Source organism: Pezoporus occidentalis, unplaced genomic scaffold (assembly GCF_034315485.1).
Source record: "Pezoporus occidentalis ecotype Australia unplaced genomic scaffold, CSIRO_AGI_Poc_V1 ctg70, whole genome shotgun sequence".
Taxonomy (NCBI): Eukaryota; Metazoa; Chordata; class Aves; order Psittaciformes; family Psittacidae; genus Pezoporus; species Pezoporus occidentalis.
This window is the reverse complement of record NW_026916053.1, coordinates 1,793,890-1,817,679: the sequence shown is the minus strand read 5'-3', so window position 1 is coordinate 1,817,679 and position 23,790 is coordinate 1,793,890. Positions and strand designations below refer to the sequence as shown.

At 42.6% G+C, this 23,790-nt stretch overlaps 1 protein-coding gene across 1 annotated transcript in view; it reads right to left on the bottom strand.

Moving 5' to 3' along the window:
• The window catches only part of STK4 (serine/threonine kinase 4), a 50,035-nt gene that overhangs the window by 24,478 nt on the left and 1,767 nt on the right, over nt 1–23,790 (bottom strand). Inside the window, exons 2-9 of the mRNA XM_062642238.1 lie at nt 22,802–22,882; nt 21,836–21,964; nt 17,229–17,343; nt 16,517–16,681; nt 15,944–16,111; nt 15,253–15,390; nt 14,474–14,602; nt 12,029–12,215 (exon numbers count right to left, since the gene is read on the bottom strand). Of these exons, the coding sequence (XP_062498222.1) occupies nt 12,029–12,215; nt 14,474–14,602; nt 15,253–15,390; nt 15,944–16,111; nt 16,517–16,681; nt 17,229–17,343; nt 21,836–21,964; nt 22,802–22,882 (1,112 nt within the window). The remainder of the gene's footprint in view (nt 1–12,028; nt 12,216–14,473; nt 14,603–15,252; nt 15,391–15,943; nt 16,112–16,516; nt 16,682–17,228; nt 17,344–21,835; nt 21,965–22,801; nt 22,883–23,790) is intronic.

Sequence of the window (23,790 nt, the reverse complement as noted above, 5' to 3'; positions counted from 1 at the left end):
CAGGAGCAGGACTAGAGTTAACAGAAAATGGCATCAGAACAGCCTAATTGTGGACTGTGGAAATCAGTTCACTGTGAATGCCATACATTTGAAATAAATACAGTCTATCAGGCAGGCAATCAACCAAAAGTTTAGAGCTTCAGATAAGCACACAGGGGATGGAGCTGTCCTTTGATGGGCTTGTGGAGTTTGCATAATGCAGGCTCTCCTGCAAGAGTTTGTAGAGAAGGCAAGCTATCACAAGACTGCTCGCTAAGGACATTCAGCACTGCTTTCCTCTTGAAAAAATATTAGCTGCTCTGAAAATCCATTAAAATTTAATCACCGAGTATTACTCTTGCACATAAAATTGCCATTGAGTGATCCAGAGCTTCCCTGACAGACTCTGACTGATCCTCAGACAAGTGTATGAATTCCTTGGTCAGCTACGAGATACTTTAGGAGGTTATTTGTCTATAGGCACATTAAAGAACAAATTTCCATGAAGTATAAGAAACCTTGGCAGGGCATTTGGGTTGTGATACTGAGAGAAGCGTGGTTCTACACAGCACGAAATGTCATGATGCATTTTGAAACAGCACTGCATCGTGCTGCCTCTCCAGGGTCAGCTAAAAGCTCAAGCATGAACTGAAGTGCTTACACTTCCACACCATAACAACTGGAGCAAAGACAAATTATTCTACCCCTGACAGCAGCTCCCTTTCTTTTAAAAAACAAAACCCAACCCCTCATCATCCAGAATTAGATCACGACAGACACCTTCAAAACAAGCTGCGTGAAGGTCACTCAGGGAACATGTCTACAAAATCGAGAACAGATTTGCTGTTGGGAACAATTACTGAAACACAATAGCAATCCAATTACTGCTAAGTGATAAAACATTTATTTAGAGCAAAGTAAATGCACCCCTTGGATTCTGCTGCTGTCCAGCCTGCTGGAAGCAAGAGGCGAGTGGCTATGGCCGATCACAGCAATGTTTAACACCAACAAGTTTTGTAGCAATAGAGGAATTCATAACTACCGATGCTAACCTATACACAGCCAGCCTAGGTCTCAGTAATTGAGGCTTTCTAGGAAAAAAGACAGAAAATCTCTATCATTTGTACTCTATGTTTTGAAAACAAAGGTTTGCAGCAAGGAGACTCTGAAAGCAAGCGTTTTGCTCCAGTTCTTTTTCTTAAAGACTGTTTGCTCAAGCCAGAGCTTAATTCAGTGGCACTGAAACAACCATGCTCATTTCCCCATCTTGTGTGTTAGCAACTGCAGGATTTGTAAACAACTGGTTACACCAACTGAACACCAACCTATTGCAGCATCACGGAATTAACCTAGAATCATGGAATGGTTTGGGTTGTATTCCTCCCAGGCTACCTGTTCTTGCTTCCACCCTCTGCAGGCTTCCTTTTTGCGCTTGAGTTTGTCCTGGAGCCCCTTATTCATGCAGGTATTTTTGCCTGACTTCCTCTCTGTAGGAATTCACCACTCCTCAGCTTGGAGGAGGCAATCCTTGAATATTAACCAGCTTTCTTGGGCGCCTCTTCCCTCCAGGGCTTTGTCCCAAGGTACTCTACCAAGTACATTCCTGAAGAGGCCAAAGTCTGTTCTCCTGAAGTTCAGGGTTACTGCGCACCCTCCATGCTGCCCTAAGGATCTCAAACTCCAGTTGTTTATTCCCCATGCTATATGCATTTGCATGTAGGTCTTTAAGTTGGATCCTGCATGAAGCTGACTTGCTGCTGGAGTGGCTGGAATTCCTCTGTGCTGCTCTTCAGCTGACCTGCAATCCCTTTCCATGTTCTGAGCAGCTCGTGCTGGCACTGGCATCAAACTGCTAACAGTGAGATGGATTGAGGCTCCTCTCCCCTGGCAACTTGAATTATTGAAAGGCATAGCCAAATCCAAGCTTTATTTAATGAAATGTCTGTTTTCATGCAGAAATGAAACAGATGAAGGAAGCACATGAAGCAGTGGTGGCGAGTTCATAACCCTGAAGAGTACAACTGGATTTTCACCCCTACCAGTGACCAAAAAAGCTGGTGGAGGGCTGCAGCAAAAGGCTGTCATGACACCAAAGGGGTCTCTGCCATAGTGAGAGGGTGGAAGGGAAGGGGGCTTGTTCAGCATATGGAGGGCAGGAGAGGCTCCACTGCGTTCTCCCACCCCAACAGGCCACCAGAGCCCTACTCTCGCCAAGCAAAGGATGAGAGGAAGGATTTGAACAGTAGCAAGGGCAACTCAGCTGAAGAAAATTTTCACAACAGGAATGGTTGTGCAACACAGCAAGGATGAAATGACTACGCAAGGCTGTGAGCAACCACTGCACTTGGTCCCAGCCACGGCACAGGGAAGCAGACTGATGCCCTTCAGAGGTCCCTGCCAAGCTGTCATTAACATCCCTCACACCCCCTGTCAGACACCTTTAACTCTGCACTTCCTTCAGGCACTTGAAACCTTTAGTCACCAATTTCAGTACATTTAGTCACTAATCTTAGTACATTTATACACATCAATGTGTGACACTGCATCCTCAACCATTTTTGTTTGAACTGATTAAAATAGAGATTGCCAACTGACAAAAAAATGGGGGGGGGGGGGGGGGGGGGGAGATAGAATTATAAACAGCCAGAATACAGATTTAAGATGCCCGAAGCTGTAGCTGCTGCTATGAACTCAGTAGGGGTGCATATGCAGCAAGACCAACAGAAACACTTCTGGAGACAGAAAGACATTATAGCAAATCAATTATCAGCTCAGCACGACTTGATTTCTTTTCATTAATGTTGGTGCTTAACATCAGTGTCATCTTTCCAAAGATGATCTGCTATTAATTCAACACAAGAATCACACTGCTATATCTTGAAGATCTGGATAACAGGCAGCCAAAGACAAAAATCGATCACTGCTATTTGCAGAAGCAGATACTGCTGAAAGATGACAGAGAACTAAACGTGCCCGTGCCAAAAAGCATTTAACTTCCTGGTTTTATAGGGTTAGACTAAAATATGAAGGTTTGACAGAAAGTGAGATCACAGCTGTGGCAGAGAAGAGCCTTTTATGAGAAGGTCACCCTGCAGTCACAAGAAAGGCTTCATCATGCATTTATTTTGGAACTTAAAGAGTTGCTTATAAGGATGAGCCACGAGAAGTCCCTGGAGCCATTAACGGTCTACCATTTAGATATGTAGTCATCGTTTAGGAGCTGTATTAATTACACAAATGGAACACCACAGCTCTGCTGGAGCCGGTCCAGCTGACTGCAGAATTGCAGGTTTGGGCTGGCTGTAGGGAGCCACAGACGCTGGCAGGAGCCCTCCATGGAAAGCTCACAAGTGCTGCCTGGTAGAAAGTCATGTTTAGAAAAGTCTAAGAACACCAGTATTATGTGTGAGAACAGAAGAACAGTTGAAATTGGTTGGTCCAAAGGTAGAGAATGCTATAAATTGTGAACAAATATCCCCTTAGATTTTGACTTTTAAGGGAGCACCATGCTAAGCTCACCACTGATTTAAGTGTACCCTTTCAGCAGTGGAAAGCAAAGTCTAACTACATGAGGTACCATGAAAGATGGGACAGACCTTACCCAAAGCACAAACAGCCCAGATGAGACAAAAGACAACTGACAGATACAGGGCACTGCAAGAAACCAGCAAGGCAACATCAGCAGCAGCCAGGGGCCTCAGCACACTAGAGCCTCTCCTCTGCCAAGTTACAGCAAGGGCAAGTTTTAAAGAAAAACTTAAACAGCAATGTGCTCCCTTCCCAAAAACATCACCAGCCTCAATACTGGAAGGAATGGAAGAGGTCAGGGGTAGTGGCTGACTGCAACATACTGCCTTACATCAGGCAAAAGATGACAAAGAGGGTGTGGAGAGCTTTCAGCCCATTTGTATTTCCATACAATGCTGCAGAGAAAGTAGAATGACAGAGAAGGAACAACACAGTCAATTAAACCAACAGGAGATTTACTTTTTTCTTTTCTCCCAGCAGTAAAGAGCATTCATGAAACCAGATCATTCAGTAACATCTAATCCCAGAAATCAAAGCACTCATTTTGTTGATTTTGTCAAATTAGCTCTCACAATCGACAGTTTTCAGAAGCTCTTGAGCTTCAAAGGATGCCTTCAAAAGGAAAGTGGGATTTACAAAGTCCTTCTGTCAAGCTTGCTGAGTAATGAAACCAGAATTTCTGCTTTTCTCTAGAATTATTATTCCCTACTCAAACTTGACAGCAGAAGAATCCTTGACTTATTATTCTTCCTCTTGAAAGAGATTGCTGTTATCTCCATAGGGTGAATATTCTAGAGCTGCAATACTTGTCATGAGAGAAAGTAAGATAACTTCAGGAACACTTTTTTGTGTGCTCTCTACTCAAGTCAGTTTAGACAGTTAATACTTATAATACCTATCCTGGAAACCACGGTGAGAGATTTCCTCCCTTCACAAAATTAAAGCTGAAGTTATGGATGGGAACTGTCATGAGAACATGCTACAACCTCATCTACAAAGATGGTAATGTAAATCAACAATGAAGTGATCAATAACTACATTAGCAACATCAAACTAAAACCTGATACTGGGAGCAGGTATTTGTCAAGATTTCAGAAGGCTTCAACCTTTAGAAGGACAACTGGCCTCAGCAATGGATAATACTTGGGTTTATGACAATGAGGTGTCAGGAGCAACACAAGTTTAAGTTGACTTGTGCTAGGAAAGTATCACAAATGCCCTGCACAAAGCTCAGAAGTTGCACCCCTGCAGGCAGGAGCTCAAAAGAGCTCTGCAGACATGCAGTGAAGAGCACTCATGTTAACTTTGAAGAAGCAGAGCTATTACCTGCCTTTATTCAGCTGTAATGCCAGAAAGGAGCCGCTGGGACAAGCAGCACAGCCTTCTGCTACCATATACAAGACTATATAGTCCCTCTCACAGAGGGATCAAGGTCTATTGTAAAACAGTTGGTGCCTTGTCCTTGCTGTTGACAGGCTTGCTGTTCCTCTGGAGTCATAAACCCTCGCATTTCCAGGCTGCAGTTTATGGGTAGCCAGTGTATACGCACTTGCTTTTGAGCAAGCCTCAGCTTCTTGGCATTCAAACCATCATCCTCTACAGTGTTCACCTTCTCTCCTTGCCCTTTTTTAGTATTTTTATTTTAAGGAGTTCTCATATCCAATGTCATCTTTCATTTTAGAGGTCTAAATAAGCATAGATCTTTCACTGACTCCTCACAGGCTCAGTCCCCAGCAGTCTCAGTGAGCTGCTGTCTGCTTTAGATTGAATTTAAGACCGAAAATGCACCTGTATTTAGGATGCACAAAACACTGCCTGATAATTACGTGCAAGCAATGCTTCATTAATATTAAATTTTAAATGGAACTGCAATTTTACTTGCCTCAAGCTATTTCTTAAGAGATCACAGATTATCTTTAGGAGCTGAACAGTGTAATTTGTATGGTATGATCAGGACTCAGTGATTCTATGCAGTGGAGCAGAGAGATGCCAATTTATTCAACCAGAGCAAAAAGTGCTCCATCATTAATGAATTCACCCACTGGCGATACAAGCTGAGATTTCCTCATATGAAAAGCAGACCACATAAGCTTCAATAGATAGGAAGCGTTATGGGGACAAGTCTTCCCATAATTATGGCCTATCTCAAACTAAATCAAACCAGAATATACCTGACAGGTGTTGCTATCAGGAAAGAGCTCCTAAATTACCATAAAAATCAATGCTTGGTATCCGAACTATTCTCTTTTAATGAATATAAAACATGAAATGATTCTATGATTCTATAAAAATCATCTAAGGAGAAGAGGACCAACACTCATTCAATGCTGTAGTGCATATAACAGGATTCATTCTGAAAGAGGAGGAAATCCTCACAGTAATGAGAGCTGCTAAAGACCAGGTTACCTCCTTTTGAATCCTTTTACACAAAAACTCAGCAAAGAAAGCAGTTATGTATTTCTAATGGAGGAAGAAACCTGCATTCACAAATTTTCAGTGGACACCTTATGTGTTTCACCTCATTAGCTTGAACTGTTAATTTAGTCCAGCAACCACACATGGACAGCAAGATGTGAAGGTGCATCAAGAAAGAAGCAAACATTTCATACCCTGCATCATCTGGCTCATGTTCTAATGAATCTTAACAGCAAAACAACCTCATGACAGGTATGTAGTCATCAGGTCCAGCACCCCATGGGTAACAGCTCAGGCTCCCCAAAGGGCATATAACCAAGTAAGTATTTGCTAACACCCTTTCTATTCATAACCTAGAAACTCATTTGCTTCTCTAGAGAGAACAGAAAAAAACATGGCATGGAACATCTTTTTCCCGAAGCTTGAAAAGTTTGCTGGTAAAAATTAATTTGGTTTTAAACTTCTGCAGTTGAGACATTTATATTGTGGTTTTCTCATTCCTGCTCAGGAGGAAAGCTTTCTCCAGGATTTATTTTGATCCAGTAGAAAGCAAGCTTATTCTTAGAAGAGACAGGTAGGTTACAGTTTGCCTGTACATGCAAATATATGCATGGCTATGGGTCATGGCTATACCTACTAAGTGATTTACTCTGTCTCTTGGTTGAGTCTCCTGAAGCATACTGCCCCTATACATTATTCAGGACTCTGTTAGTAATATTTCCCATCTTCAAGACAACGCTGCTTCTCAGAGAACAAAAGAAATAACTCCTCTACTTTCTATCGCCCTCATCACAAATGCAGGAGTATTTAACGTGTTAGGAACAGCAAAAATAGCTGTGTTAAACACATACATCTCTTCAATTTCAATGTCTCAGCAAAAATATTAACAGATAATTAACTCTGTCTTAGTGTTAACAACTTGTCAAATATTCAGGACAACCAAAGGTGGACAAGCATCCAACTCAGCTCCCGGCTATCACTTCATGCTTCAGTCTGCACAGAACCCCTATTTCAATCGCTAACACCCTGCACTGAGCTCCTATCTCTATTCAAACAGGAAAAACAAACCCCACAACAAAGTGACAGCGTATACAACTCCTCCTATCGCTCAGAACCACAGCCTGCAGTCCACGCAACTTGATATCCTTAACCTGTGCTAGCCCTTGTGTATGTCAAGTTTGCCAGCAAGGACACTATTAAGATAGAACTCAGAAAGCAGCACAGCTGGAAGACTTACCTGTGAAGATTTGTATTCCCCACACCTCGAGAGTAGCAGTACAATGCTTATTACAGTCAAGAACTTAATCAGTGTAGGAGTTTCTATAAACAGTGTGTTATTTAAACACATAATGCTAAGAGTGTTCAATGGCCCAATGATGCCTAAATGGTCCAATTTACTTAAAACACAGAACTGTACCAGTGGACATTAATAACTCTAAGTAGTGAAGCTGTTACAAAGAGCTATAGTCTACGGAGGAAACCAGAGGTAAAACACAGCCAACATCTTTTGATACCCAAGTGATGTAAATCCTGACAAGATGCAGAGCTATTCTCTACAGTACCTGCATCAGATATTTGGGTAACATGAATCTGCACTTTTTTTGACAAATACTGGTATTACACCACCGACAGCTACCTCAGCTACATACCAGTAATACTTCATTCAATTAAAATATTAACACAATCACATAAAGCTTCCATATTCCTCTTGCTGTTCATGTTACAGCTTTTATAGTCATTGCTTTACTAGAAAAGTCACAGGTTAATTACTGAGGGGAAAAAACCTCCCTAAGTCTTGGCAGTAACAATTCTCAGGTTCAGGTTTAAGCATCGCCTACTGGATGTCTCATAAAGCCACCAAGACTAACAAGCTTTACTTCAAGTCATTTTTCTAATGGGAAATTGTGAAGTTTGCATCTTAGCTCATTTAATTTACTAATGAAATCCAATCTCCCCCCAGAAGGGGAAATATCTTTTTGAAAGGACACAACCATACTTAGCAGTGTCAGCATGCTCAAAGCATAACAAAACCCAAACCACCCAGAACTGTATTATGAGAACAAAGCCTAGAATTCTTTATTTTAAACATTCACAAACTATGAAGAATTTTTACCTGCACATTACATTACCAAGACAGAGGCAACAGCGGTATTAGAGCTTCTGGTCTACCTCTGCAGCAGACACTACTGAATACGTGCTGCATTAATAAAGCCCCACACCCACAATTCTTCCACCATCTCCAGATCCCTCATTCATTTCAATCTCAAAACCAGACAGTCCAATGCACACCACTGCTGGCAGTTCTGCGTTCTCCAGTGTCATTTTATTTGGTGCTTAAACAAGCAAGAGGCCCTTTAAAGTAGAAAAGAGGACAGATTATAGCAGTAGACAAACTAGATCCTATTTCACTTGGATCTGATTGTATTGCAGTGTCCAAGGAAGGCAATATGTTTATCTGCTATATTATAAAATTATGTTCCACTCTCTAAATTGAAGAGAAAAACTCATGCCAAGTTTCCACTATCTAAAGACCTATAGCAAATAAAGCAGAAAAAGCAAAAAGAGTAAAAAATGCTGCACTGTTTACTAGCACTTTGTATTCGCTCATAGAAAAATGGGGAAAAGATTCTTTCAGACATATTAACAGCTCAAAAGTTAGTCCAGCTTTCAACCACAATGGAAATGTCTTATTACAAATTATTGTTCATCTACAGCTCTTCAGCTGCTTCCAAAGTCTCCTTGGAATAGTTTAACTGCAATCCAGAAGTAATCTGTTAGCAATCGATTTATAAGTAAAATGCATCACAGCACAATTTAGTATCTGCGGTTTCAGGCAATCACTTGAGTGCTTTCAAAACGCATAACAGAATGTCACAGTGACATTTTTAATGCTGACAGAGTATTTATATTGAGTGCCCAGAAAAAAGCCACGCAAATGAAAGAATTTAAGCAAACAGAATTACAGCTCAATTGACCACGAAACTAAACTTCCCCTGCAATGTAATATACTGGGATTTACGAATGCTTTTCCTCTGAGCCTGAAAAGTCATTAATTGATTTATGAAAAGAATCACTTTCAAGGCTATTGAAAGCTATTTGCTGAACATTTCTAAGACAATCCTATCAAAAGCATTGTATTTCAGTATCCTATAAACACTTTTTACATTAAGAATAAATGAAACCAAGCCAAAAACTGGTGAAGACAGAGATTTGTATTTTGGAAGTAGGAAGAAGCGCTAGAGAACAATCTCAGAAGCCTGCAGTTAAAAAACCCAAGACATGTAAGGAAGCTAAATTCTTCTCCTAATGCGATACAAGAAAAATCAGAACTTTTTTATTGACCTAAAACAGATTTTATTGTGAGTCATAACACAAGCTGCCAAATGAAATAGAGATGTCTTTAAAAATACAAATCAATGAAACTTCTTCAACCTCAAACAGCATTATTACATTTATATTTAAGATTACAAAAAGAACTTGCTCCAGAGAACTCTGCAGCAGGCTGATGAGCTTCACCATTAAATCAATTTAACAGACTGTTATGAGAACACGAATATCGAAATGGCAAGCTGAAAAATGGAGCTACAGGCAATTCACATGAAGGGCAAGCTGCTCAAAGACACTGCCTTGCAGTGCGGCTGAGAAATACACACAGAACAGCTCAGTGCAGCAGCCTGTATTCCAGAATTACAGTACCGGCAAAGGAAGAAAATAAGGTGTTAAAAATGAAGTTTTAGTCTGGCACAGTAATACTCATTAACATCACATTTCTTGGAATGCAGGTACCAGCTATGAAAACACAGCACAGCCCGAGTGTGCCCAGCACAGCTGGATTTCACTGGATACCACTGTGTGACACCCATCGACACAAATGTGGTACAGTGTCAACCATCACCTGCACCTAGGTTCTCAGAACACTTCCTTCAGCAGGCAGAGCTGCTCAAGCACTTCTGCTGCATACTCAGCTTTGAATACCATGATGCAGCAGCAGTTGAAGAACAGTGTGCTTTAGAGTCTGAAGTCTAAGGAAGCTTTAAAGTAATAACTCGACTTTCAAGTCACAGAGATGTAGAGCTTGTTCCAGAGCTCCCTCTTGAGGTTAGATACTACACTATATTGAAGACACTGCTATACCCTCATAACCGATTCTACTCAAAATAAGACTATGCCCTTGCAAAAGATATTATCAAAGGCATCTCTTCAAAGACGAGACCTCACTTGGAGTATTGTGTGCAGTTCTGGTGTCCTCAACAGAAAAAGGACATGGAACTGTTGGAACAAGTCCAGAGGAGGCCACGAGGATGATCAGAGGACTGGAGCACCTCCTGTATGAAGACAGGCTGAGAAAGCTGGGGCTGTTCAGCCTGGAGAAGAGAAGGCTGCGTGGAGACCTCAGAGCAGCCTTCCAGTATATAAAGGGGGCTTATAAGGGTGCTGGGGAGAGACTGTAGTGATAGAACAAGGGTTAACAGGTTAAAACTTAAACAGGGGAAGTTTAGATTGGATCTAAGGAAGAAGTTCTTTACTGTAAGGGTGGTGAGGCACTGGAATGGGTTGCCCAGGGAAGCTGTGAATGCTCCATCCCTGGTGGTGTTCAAGGCCAGGTTGGACAGAGCCTTGGGTGGCAGGGTTTAGCGTGAGGTGTCCCTGCCCATGGCAGGGGGTTGGAACTAGATGATCTTAAGGTCTTTTCCAACCCTAACTATTCTATGATTCTAAATCTCTGCACACTAGTTTGTAGTCAGCATTAGCTGCTTTTGAGTTACAAGCGCTGCAATCTTAAAATACAGGAAGATCAACTGAAGAAGCACTTACACACCTTTGGCAGCCGAGGCAGGAGCACCACAAATAGTAAAACCCCTGTTATCATGAATCATGAAATGGAACAATACACACTGGTGATGAGAAACTAACAGTGTTGTCTATTTGTAAAGAAACTGCAACTGCTCTAGGTTTAAGGCTGTTAACATGTCCCATTCTTCAAGTGACATTTTAGCTACTCTAAGCATCCCTTTGTCTCCTTGCCAAAGCTACCTTGTTCCACAAAGCCCAACAGCATTACTCCATTGTCTTTGCTGCCACAACCTGCTGCATGGGCTGACGCATCTGGCTTTTCATGTGCTCAATCAGTGGTTGTCAAAATTTGAAAACTTTAAACAGATTCTGATGAAATTTCACCCTCAAAACCAGCATCTTTCCACAAGCTCCAGAAGGCCCCCACACAGAAAAAGCTTTGAACAGAGAAATTCCTAAGAAAACTCATGTTGAAAATTTTTCTCCTCTCTCACAATAGCTGAAGGGTCAAAAGCAGACAGCCAAGGAAGTCTTTGGAAGGAGTGCAAGAGAACAAGCCTTGCCCATGATAGTCGTATTTAACCACTGCTGAGCCTCCACTCAGCACTTTCCTCAGTCCCTGAGCAAACATCCATGAGCTACATCATTTAAAAACCTTCCATCCTGTGACAAGGCTTGCAGTTTTTTTAAGTTTTTCTATTTTAGGGTAGAACAGATTTCAACTTGAATGCCTCAGAACAGCAACACAGAGTTTATTCGGTTGTCCTTAGTGATTAAGGTAACGCTAAAGAAACGCACCAGTCTAGAGACATGCTGTCTCCTCCCACTGCATGCCTTGCTGTGCTTGAAACCTGGGAGATATCTGTCACTTTATAAACATAGCCCTTAATTTGAGGCATCAATTCTGACACATACTTACCGTTTTCAGATGCCAGATCACCTGCTAAAGCAACACAGTTTATTCTATTAACCCTGTGCTAGTCTCACTCCTCTACATTCTGTGAAAAAGACAAAGAACCAACAAAACCCCCCACATTAGCAAGAATCAGATGGGTTTTGATCACCACAGAAGCTGGTGGAAATTGTGCACAACTCACCAGCTACACCAAGTGCAAGACTAAAAAGAACGGCTTGAAACTTGGACCTAGAAAGGGTCTCTTCTCCACTGCCAGACAGCATTCACCTAAGAGTTCTAGCTCCCTACAACTAAAAGCAACCACAAAAAAAAAAAAATCAAAGCAGGTTGGAAATACACATCATAGCCTGCATTACGTCTTCAGTAATATTCTAGAAGTTAAAGATGTTTTCTTACTTTTCATGGTGCCCTCCTCTTCTTCCTCTTCAGTGTTTATGACCATTGTGCCCAGCTGGGATTCCAAGGTGCCATCATGTTCTATCATTGTGTTGGCTCCATCAGTCATGGTGTTGACAGCTCTTATGGTACCAGTTTCATCTCCACTTGCCCTCACCATGGTACCTGAATCAGTTTCATCTTCTTCCTGTACAAGGATGTCAAATACATTCTTACTGGTGATGGTGAAGGCCCATGAAGAACGTGTCCTTAAATACAGACAAGTCTTACTAATCCAGAGATATTTACAAATACACACAGAAGCAACATTTTGTTTTACGCGCTTAATTCTCTCCCTGTCATCTCCAAACAGGTAATGAAAAGTCTCTGCGCTTTTCTGCCAGTGTAGTAAGTAAGAGAACAGATAAATGATCAGAAGTTTCTCAATACAAGCTGTATCTCATTTCTGACCTGGTGACCCTCTGCAAGAGTAGATTACTACACTCCTTCAGTCATTAGTGTTCCTAGTCATGTTACCAGTTTTAACAGTTGATCTAAAACCCCTGTCTCAAGTGGTACAGTTCACTGAGGAGTCACTAGTTATTAGCAATAGGTCTAAGTCTAGAGTGCATGTGGCACACTGATGAAAAATTATTAGGAGCCTGTCTTTAACATTCAGGTAATTTTACCTGCTATCAACTTCAGAAGCACTGAATAAAAATGAACTGAATTTGAAATTATTTTAAAAGGAATGAAAGAAATTATTAAAGTGAGTGATTTTTTTTGCATGAAAACTATTTCTTATCTTTTCACTTGCTAACAGGTGCTAATGCTATACAAGTTTGAGTTATAGCTGTCAAGGCTCAAGAGACTGACTCTGTGGAAAACACAAGCTCCTGAAACAAATTCTGGTCGGACAACTTCCCGGCCCAGGAAGTCAGCCAGAGGTGGTAGTTTCATTAGGTGGTGTGTGCTTCACTAAGTTTAGATTGTGACCAGGATTTCACTAATAAGGTCAAAATTTCCACCACCTATTTAGTTTCTTGGAAACGTGGCTCAGCTATTCAACTAAAAGAATGAAAGTCACTTCCTAGGTTTACAGCAGGGTTTCTAGGCATCTCACCTTAGATGAGATACTCAACTTCGGTTGTGAGGATAAAGTTCACAGTTCTTTATGTGTGACCATGGCCTTACTGATCTGTGTTAGTGTTAGAGGAAAAACACAGGTCTTGCACATCAAGCTGTAATACTTAATCTCAATGTCACTGAAAGGAAGTACACCCCTCCATGTTCTGGTGTTCCATGCATTTTATCTGTTCTGTCAAAGGTGTCTACATCATTTACTTCCCAGCCTCAAAACCGATAGCAAAAGGAGGAGAAAACTACATGAAATGCTAATGGAGGAAAAGTAATTTTATGTGGAGATGAGTGGGTGAGAGGAAGTAACAGATTTGCTAGCTACACATCATTTAACAAAGGACTAAAGCAGGAGTTTCCATAGCACTTGGGAAGTGCTTAGGAACACTTTTCTGCTAGCCGACAAGGAGTAGAGAAGCTTCAAGAGAACACACACACTGACAGCGACCAACTCCACTACAAAGACATCATCTCTCAACAATGTGACTCCAGATCAGTCAGAAATGAAGAAATACAGACTAGGGACAATACTCTTAGAGCCAACATCATGGCAACATGACCAGTAAAGTTACTTCCACACTGAATAAATAGGCAGTCCTAAACTGGAAAACTAGATGAACAATGTCTTCAGCATCCAGACTGTGGGCCATGCTGTTCAAGTCTAACCTCTGAAAAGGTCTGGCATATAATGCCTTTTGTAGCACATTTCATTTATTCAGGTTGAAGCAGGCAGAGGCTCAAAAAACAGCTTTCAACATGCTTGCCATATTTACATGCTGCAACCACTGAAACAAGGAGCTCAAATTTAAATTCACAGCAATCCCCTGGACACTTGTCATGCCCTCACCTCAGGTTTCTGTCGGTTGCTCTTGTGTAGTAGAAAGTTTCTATAAGGGAGGTTCTAAAGCACAACAATAGTAAAACAACACAACATACTTATATCATAGTGCATCACAGGTGATATTATTACTTTATACCAGGACAGCAGTCTAAGACCTAAATCTACAATGAACAATTCTCATTACTGAATAAATAATATAATCCAATTGGGAAAATACATCAAGTCTTCTGCATACACTCCTTTGCAGACCTATTCAATCACAGGTCTGGAGCTACACTACAAGCTAAACAGCAAGCCATGCATGCTTGCTATCCCACTCTATAAAGATTGAGAAGGGACCAAGCATTGGGTTAAGTATAAACCTCAGTAACTACATAAAATCCGAGAGCAAGTGGATAAAATATTGCCAAAACAAAAACCAAAGCAGCTAAGCCTTATGAAAGGAGCAAGAGTTTGGACTTTGCACACAGTTGCTGTTAAATACTCACTGAATTTTCTTCATCATCTTGATCCAGTTCACGCTGTTGTGCCTCTTGACGTTTCAGCTTGATATCCATTGCTTCATTTATCAAGTCTCGCAGAATTGACACTCCTTTGGCACTTTTAACAAAAGGATGCTGAAAAAGATTTTGAAAACAAATAAGCACTGCACCCAAGCCAAGATCTAACTATAAAACATGGTTACTATAGTCTACTTCCAATCAAAGTTAAGGTTTAATACATTACTAAAATAAAAATCCAATACTTCTGTTTGGCAGAGGAGGGAGACCTCCAAACAAGACCATGCCCCAAAGGCACTACTACTGCTGTGAGACCTTTGGCTCACGCCCTTCCACAACTCCACTTACTTTCCTGAGCAGCTTAGATGTCAAGAACCATTACACAGATCATCACCATTGAGACCATTCAGAGCAATCACTTTCATTTAGCCTCCCCTTTTTTAAGAGGCAGTTTCTTGGCTGTGCTGGTGAAAACTTTAAAGTAAAAAAACACCAAAACTAAACAACAGCAACAACCCCTCCAAAGCCAAACAAACAAAAACCCAACCCAGAGAAGACACAGATGGGAAGTTGAAGTCAGACTGGGCCTTAGAAAAGAACTGAAAATTTGAAGTTGAGTGTAAGATTTTCAAAATGACATATTAAAAAGTAAAGTCTGTAGTGAGCAAGAGTAGCAAGAAATGAAACCAAGATCTCAACAGCCACAGGGCACTGCCTGCTCTAGAAAGCGTTCTCTAAAGCTTATGTACTGGTAAGAAAAGGCACACCTGCAGAAGCTGGGTTGCAGTGGCACGCTGCTCTGGGCTCTTGACAAGACACTGCTTTACAAAGTCTGTAAAATTGTCTGACCAGAGCTCTGGTTTCCGGAATGTTGGAGGTGGATTGGTGGGAATCATGAAAATTGCCTAAAACCAGAAGAACAGTCCAGATTTGCAAACAAAGTTTAATGCTTTCCAACAATACAACATGAACACACACAAACAGACACAGGTACTAAAGAACAACAGACATTTCGAGTTTGCTGCTTCTGAAGAGTTTGTGCCAATATTATACATAAATTTGCTCAGAGGGACCAAGTAACAAGAAATCAGACTTTTCTCACTAGGTGCTTACACTTCTGTCTGAGCCATTTTGTGCCCCAGGCGATGCAAATCTGCTTTTTTGTCTTAAAAAATTTGTATTTGCATTAAAAGAAAAAAATCACTTTGGATAATACAGCTGAAAATATATTTCTTCACACTTAACACAGGGAGCTTCAGCTATGTCTTAATGGAAGAGGATTGTGATTTTCTTTCCCATGTAGATTCTCTTTCTCAAAAACCTGCTTTTCATTTAATCAACAGTGCAAACAACTGTCAGAAAACAAATTAAAAGCAAGGTGGCACACTGAGATGTTATTCAGCCAGCTATAACAGCAAGATGTCCTTTCCATACCTTTTAAAAGGTCACAGTCCTTACCCTCATAGGATGAATATCTGCATATGGTGGCTTGCCTTCAGCCATTTCTATTGCAGTGATTCCCAGAGACCAGATGTCTGCAACACAATTATACCCTATTTCTTGAATCACTTCTGGAGCCATCCAAAATGGGGTGCCTATAACTGTGTTCCGCTTTGCCATGGTGTCCTGAGGAGAAGAGAAGGATCAAGATCCAGGCAAAGGCAACTGTATTAGCCAAAAATGTTCATTAATGAATTATCACCCTAATTATCTTCCACTCACATGCACACTATTAGGCTCAGCAAGACTGGGATACAGACAGCTGCAAAGAGGAATTGAAATATGCTTACAGAAGTTACAGATATCCTGCAGAAATCAGCAAATGCTACCACAAGCCATTACTTGGGTATAAAGGTTTCCACAGAGGAAGCTCTGCTCTAATCTGTTGCTGGTTTAGCATCTTATTATGTCAATGTAAAGTGCTAAAACCCAGTTCAGAACAACCCCTCAAAGTCCCCACAAGCTCATCACACTCACATGCAGGTTAAAAAGATAAACTGAAGTGTACATATGCATCTTGGTTTTACTTACTGTAAGTTGTCCTGCCACGCCAAAATCTGCAAGTTTAGCATGTCCCTCTGTATTTAGCAATATATTTCCAGCTTTGATGTCCCTGTGTATTTTCCTCATAAAATGCAGGTACTCTAGTCCTTTCAGTGTTGATTGCACTATTGTAGCAATTTCCTCCTCTGTGAGCTAAAGAAAATAAAAGTTACTGCCAAGCCATCAGCTGCTGAGATGTAGCATTATTGTGTTTCAGTCTATGCTTCCTGAGATTCACTAATTGCCATTTAATTGCCTTCACTAAAGGTTGCTGTACTAATGGGGAAATTAGTCAGTGAGTTACAGCATTATGTAGAACTAGATGCCAGTCAGCATACACATGTACCACTTCACATACCGTAACCCTTTCTCAACTAATAATTCTTATCCTGCAATAGCCAAAATAAAGCAAAGTTAAGTCAAACAGACTACAAATTCTACTTTGGAATTGGTTTGGGTTTTCAGGAAAGCCAACAAACCAAAATCTGCTCCACTGATTACATTACCCAGATAAGCAAAACTCTATCAATGTCATCAACTTCCTTACTTTCAGAGGAACAAAGGACCTGCATCTCAAGTTCTGGTCAATGGTTGTGTCAGGCACTGAACAACATGAGAATTATGTGCAGACTACTCAGCTCCCCTGAGCTGCTGGACACCCCTATTTCCCATTTACATATTCAAAGAAGAAAGGACATACGGTTTTGTTTCGTAATCGAATAATATCAGACACAGATCCAGCACCGCAGTATTCCATGACTATCCACAGGTCCGTGTTCTTAAAATAGCTGCCATAATATTTCACCACATGAGGACTACGAAATGTGAAAAAAGAAGAAGAAAACAAAGCATCAGACATCAGTCACCAGCATAACTGAATAAGCACAATACACTGCAGAGTCCCTAAGTATGCTTTAGAAATTCAGAGCTGAAGTGCCACTGAAACCCTGATTAAAAGTATTCCAAACCAGTCTGAACTTGCACAGGGCTGCTGCAGCCCTGCCAAGCTTCTTCCCCAGAGTGGTGCTCATCCGACCCGCCAGTAAGGCAGTTCAGGGAGCTAAACCATCTGAAAATAAATCCCGTAGAAATAAGAAGTGATTAGCTTCAATCTGGTTTAGCTCCCTGAATTGGATTACAGCAAGGTCAGTGCTGTGGCAAGCAAGAAGGCAGGACAAGGGAATGAGAAACAGACCACAGCAGTCCCCAGTAAAGCTGCTGCAGAGCATTTGCAACCAAGTGGAAACATTAAATAAGGTCCAAAGTTCACTGGAAAATAGTTATCATGTTAATTAATATGAATGTTTCCCCACTACCTGTCCTGGGTTCAGCAGTAGCAGTCATGTTTCTCCTTCTTGGTAGCTGGTGCAGTGCAGTGTTTTGACTTCCAGCTCGGGAACAGAGCTGATAACAAGGATGTTTTGGTTTGGCCAAGGACTTTGTGAGCCTCATGCTCTGCCAGGGAGGAGGGGGAGCCAGGAGGAAGCAGAGACAGGACACCTGACCCAAACTGACCAAAGAGGTATTCCATACCACAGCACGTCATGCCCAGGATGTAACTGGGAGTTAGCCGGAAGGGCCGGGGAGTCTGCAGGGTTGGAGGAGGTATCGGTCAGAGCTTGGTCGGGCTGGGGGGGGGCAAGTTATCGGTCGGCTGGTGGTGAGATGATGTATTCTCTTCCCTTGTTATTTCCTGTATCATTATTATCATTGGTGGTAGCAGTAGTGATTTGTGTTATACCTTAGTTACTAAACTGTTCTTATCTCAACCCGTGGGAGTTGCATTCTTTTCGATTCTCCTCTCCGTCCCTCCGGGAGCAGGGGGAGGGCAAGAAAGGGGGGGAGTGAGTGAACGAGTTACCTGACTGGGTTTAAACCACAACAGTTCTTTTTGGCGCCCAACGTGGGGCACGAAGGGTTGAGATAACGACAGATTTGACTGGATTAATAGTCACTCGTCACAATGCTGATTTATTGGCTCTCAGAGTTGTTCTTGTTGATCTCACAGCTTCAGAATGTTGTAACTTACGTAGAGCCGGTATTTGCTGTGATAGTGTTTATCAAGTATGGGGCCTGGGCTAAGGTTCTTGTCTCACTGTGCTTTATGGCAATGGCTTGTAATACGGGCGGGCTCCAGCAGCAGGGCGGGACGGACGTGGCCGTGGACTTGTACCTGGCCGTCCGGCTGCTCTTCACCGTCCTGGCCCTCACCCTGCTCTCCATCTTCGTGAGGCTGCGGGGAGCCGAGGGGGAGCGGCCCCGGGAGCCGGCGGCAGCCGAAGCGGCCCGGGAGAGCGGCCCTGGGGACCAAGCGGCGGCGGGAGCGGGGCCGGAGGCCGCGAGGGGACGGCTGCCGGTGGAGGAGGTCGGGGCGGTCGAGGAGAGGAACGAAGCGGCTGCCGAGCAGCGGGAGAAGGCGGCGGAGGAGCCGAGCCCCGCGGAGGAGCCGAGCCCCGCGGAGGAGCCCAGCCCCGCGACGGCCGAGAGCATTCCCCGGCAGCCGCCCGCCGAGCCCCAGGAGGATGCAGGAGACCACGCAGCATTTCCCAGCAAAGCAGAGGAGGAAGAGCTGAACTCAGGAAAAGAGAAGCTGGTGGTGGGAGAGCCGGCAAGCACAGCGGCTACACCAGCCCCAGTGACAAGTACAGCAGCATCGTGTGAGAGTTCTGAAGGTTTTGAATGGCCTTTGGGTGTCCTTGGGACCTGCCTGCTGATTGTGATGGGGATCAGCATGTTGGCACACACACAGGCTGTGTTCTACCCACAACCATTTTGTCTGATCTCAAAAGTTAAGCAGAGTCAGGTTTGGGTCTTGTCTGGGGTTAGACGAGGATATGGGGGGACTAAGAGGTTTTCTCCAAGGCTGGAGAGTCATGAGTGGCAGGGTGTGTGGGACAGTATGGGCAAGTATCTAGTCCACTGGGCCCCTCCAGTGCTTTGGAAGCATCGGAGATGGAAGGCAGCTGTGTGGAGTCCCCAGCAACAAGCTGCAGAAACTGCTTAAGGGGACAGTGAATTATTTTGAGCCTGGTGGGCCCATGGCACTTCAGGCCATCAGAGCAGAGATGCAACACAGAGATGGACTCATGATCGAGGGGTGGACTTAGCAATGGACGCTATTGCCCAAGTTATTCACGAGTGTGAACACTGCACACAGTCTCTCCTGCTCTGGAAGACTGTTACAAGAGATGGAGCCTGACATGGACCAGATGGACACAGCAGCTTTATAGGGACTGGTCTATGCACTAAGATAAGAGTGCACCGAGGTAAGAGTGGTGGTATATTGAAAATGTGGGATCTGAGCATGACGTGAATGGTATGGAATAAGGGGTGGATAATGTCCTGGGTTCAGCAGTAGCAGTCATGTTTCTCCTTCTTGGTAGCTGGTGCAGTGCAGTGTTTTGACTTCCAGCTCGGGAACAGAGCTGATAACAAGGATGTTTTGGTTTGGCCAAGGACTTTGTGAGCCTCATGCTCTGCCAGGGAGGAGGGGGAGCCAGGAGGAAGCAGAGACAGGACACCTGACCCAAACTGACCAAAGAGGTATTCCATACCACAGCACGTCATGCCCAGGATGTAACTGGGAGTTAGCCGGAAGGGCCGGGGAGTCTGCAGGGTTGGAGGAGGTATCGGTCAGAGCTTGGTCGGGCTGGGGGGGGGGCAAGTTATCGGTCGGCTGGTGGTGAGATGATGTATTCTCTTCCCTTGTTATTTCCTTTATCATTATTATCATTGGTGGTAGCAGTAGTGATTTGTGTTATACCTTAGTTACTAAACTGTTCTTAACTCAACCCGTGGGAGTTGCATTCTTTTCGATTCTCCTCTCCGTCCCTCCGGGAGCAGGGGGAGGGCAAGAAAGGGGGGGAGTGAGTGAACGAGTTACCTGACTGGGTTTAAACCACAACACTACCACATGCACCTACTTGTTTTCACAAGTGAGTCCAGGATGTATTTTAGGAATCCAGTGCAACCTAGGACTGCCTCTCACAGTCAGACCTCTGGCTGCCTAAAAACCAAAATCCTAGTAAAGTACGTTGGTCAGAATAACTATCTGTCCTCTGGAAAGGTACAGCAGACCACTAACAGAAAGGCTACTCCTGATTTTATGGGAACAAAACTAGGAAACAAAAGTGCACTTAATCTACAATCTGCTGAATTTTTTCTAAGGAAAAACTGTGGAAGTGGCAAGTCACGTCACAGTGCACAATGTCCCTACTTAATTGAGGATCCAGTGACTCGCCCCCTCTGCTCTTCTTAACTGTAAGGTCTCATCGCAGGCGCTGCAATGTTAATATTTAATTTCTTTTGAGAAAGAGACTCCTAGTAATGATTTCCACGTTGCACAGTAAGATTTTTCACAAACAAATTGTTTTCAAGTTACATTTTTTGTCTGCCACCAGTCACCTTCACTTAAAGACAGTAAGAGCGAAGCACAGTAAGAGTGAGTGACTGGCCTCACAGTTCCATAGTGCTAATGCAACTTATTTTAAATGGCTTGCCATGCCTGATGTCCAAAGGCAATGTTTCTTAAAGCCAGATTCACAATACCAGAAGAAAATAGTGTATTTAAACTAAGCCTTAGACACACTTTGAGAGGAGGTCTTCCACACCCCTGAGCTCTTCATTAAGTTGTTACAAAATCTTTTGCCATAAGAAGCATGCAAAGACAACCCAAAGAGCCAACCATCAGTCCAGAGAGCTGCCAACAAGTTATTCTGGGGATGCTCACATCAGCAGACAGCTTGCACTGTGCTAGAACTTCCACAGGCAAAAAAAGGCCATGAAGGACACTTCTGCCACCCAAGCAGGTGACAGCACATTGATTACGCACATGCAAGAGCAGTCATGCGTTAGTGGCTCTCGTCCACGTGCCCCTTAAACAAGCCAACAAAAAAACCTCTTCTAACAGTTTTCTAAGTCCACACTGAAGCATTTTTAGAAGTCATTACCCCCCTGGACATGGGAACTGCTGCTCTAGCACACCATCAAGTTATCAATGCTCAACAAGTGATAGCACATGGGCAGAACTGCAGTAACCGCTCACATGCTCAGCTCTCTGCTGGCAGCAAGTGCAAGGTTATTCAACTCAGCTTAATGCTCTTTTAGTGCAAGCTACATTTTTGTTGTCTTACCTGTGCTGGGATTAACACTACCCAAATGGTCAGTTAACATGACTCAGTTGATACGAGGTAACTTGATCGTACAAGTCCAGCCTTTTAAAAAACATTTAAGGCAACATCATGGCTTTTATTTGATTAAATGCCATTTTCTTTGCATACGATAATGGGGTTTGCAGTACACATTTACCTGTCACATTGCTGCATTATGGATATTTCCTTTATGATCTCTTGCAGGTCAGATTCCACAGGAACTTGCTTAATTGCAACAATTTGACCCGTTTCTTTATGAATAGCTTTGAACACGCTGCCATAGGAACTATGAAACAAAATATTAAACAAACACTGAATCCATTAACATTTTAAAAATGCAAATGCTTTTTGCAAGTGCAGCCATCAGGTGAAAAATTAACTGGCCTTCTGCTGAGAGTATTTTGAGTTTTTAATGTAAATAATCAGTCCACTAGCTTCTAAACCTAATACAAGTAAGTCGCAGCACACTGAGATGGTCAGAAAAGAGCCAACCACCACCACATTGCCTGTAGCTCTGGAAAATTTGGAAATCTACACAAATCCAACCAATCAGATTCTCTCTTTTCCCAGCATACAGTACCAGCTGAGCATCAGTAACAACTACAGCTGTGGTCACAGAGGTTTGCTTGCTCTTGTCAGATATTATCTGTCTTATTTCCAGCTTCTTCCAACATCCAGGCAGATTTACAACTCGGGTTTTGTTCAAATGAACTGCTTAAGGCAGCAAACATGTCACTCACTGAGTGCTCCCACGCTGCTCTACCTTACCAAGCAACAGAAGTTAATTTCCACTTTGTGCAGCTTCCACAGGAGGTACCAGGGATGAACTACAAAACCTCTTGAGCTCCCACAGAGCCCTATCAGCTCCAAATTAGCATCTTTCGACAGTGTTTTAACTCCCTGCTGCTGAGCTGTAAGCTACTGTTTGGATTAAGATATCGTACTTTTGGGAAACAAATTCTTTATTTTGTTACTAACCAAGCACTGTTGCTATGTTAGTCCATACCTCTGCAGTAACAGCATCATGACAAAAGTGAAAAATCAGAGACCACTGAACACATACCCATTACACTAATCTGTTCTTAGAGAAACATACACTGGGCACATGGAATAGAACACGTACCCTTCGCCAAGCTTCTCTAACACGTCAAATACTTCTTCAGGTTGTTTGGTTAAACTATCTTCATCCAACTTCTTCAGCTGCCTGCATATGAAAGAATAAAGAAATGATTATATTTAACTGTACAGCAGTTTGGGCTTTGTTGAAACAGAAGAATAAACAGCACCATTTAAACATATGCAAGGCTTAGCAAGAAGTAAATTGATTATGAAGTTAAGTTTATTTCACCCAACCAGGAGAGTGAATCTTATTAGCATCAAATAGCAAAAGAGGACTGGGAATTGCAGAGAACAGGATTTGATCTGGCACACAAATAACAGTCCTTCTTGGTGGAAACACCCCTCAGGATCTATATGCTGGTGGTCAAATCCCAGCACAGCACTGCAGAGGCTTGCAGCTATTGGACGCACCTGCTAAAGTTCAAAGTCTTGAACAGAAGGATATGTAGTAAGGGCCATGCAAAAGGCAACATCATCTTCCCTAATGCATTTGGAGTATGTTTGAGATACATTTGTTAGAAGGAAGGATGCAATACTCATCTCACCTGTACATTTTTAATACCAGAAGTTCAGATCTTAAATTTGTGAGCCTGGACATATACTAGGAAAGTTCTAACAGGAAAAAAAAATAAAAGGAAACTGATCTTTTAGGATCTTTATGCTGCTTGGTCCATCCCTCTTAAATGCATTAATAACAAGAGTCAGCTGAAATACTTCCTAGGGAAGGGATGCTATGTGATCCTTCACTCAGCCCCACTGGTCTCCAGTACAACTTTCAGAGAGATTCCATCCACAAAGCAACAAGAACTGACCACATTTATTTCAGTCTACCCCTACCACACCAAGAGCTGTTCATCAAAAAACCTCCTGAAACAGTTAAGAACTACATAGAAAAAAAAAAAAAAGAGCTGAAAACAAAGTATTTTACTGTCAAGCAAGAGCCCACAAATGAGTGTTCTTTGGTTTTCACACAACTAAAGTCTGAAACAACAA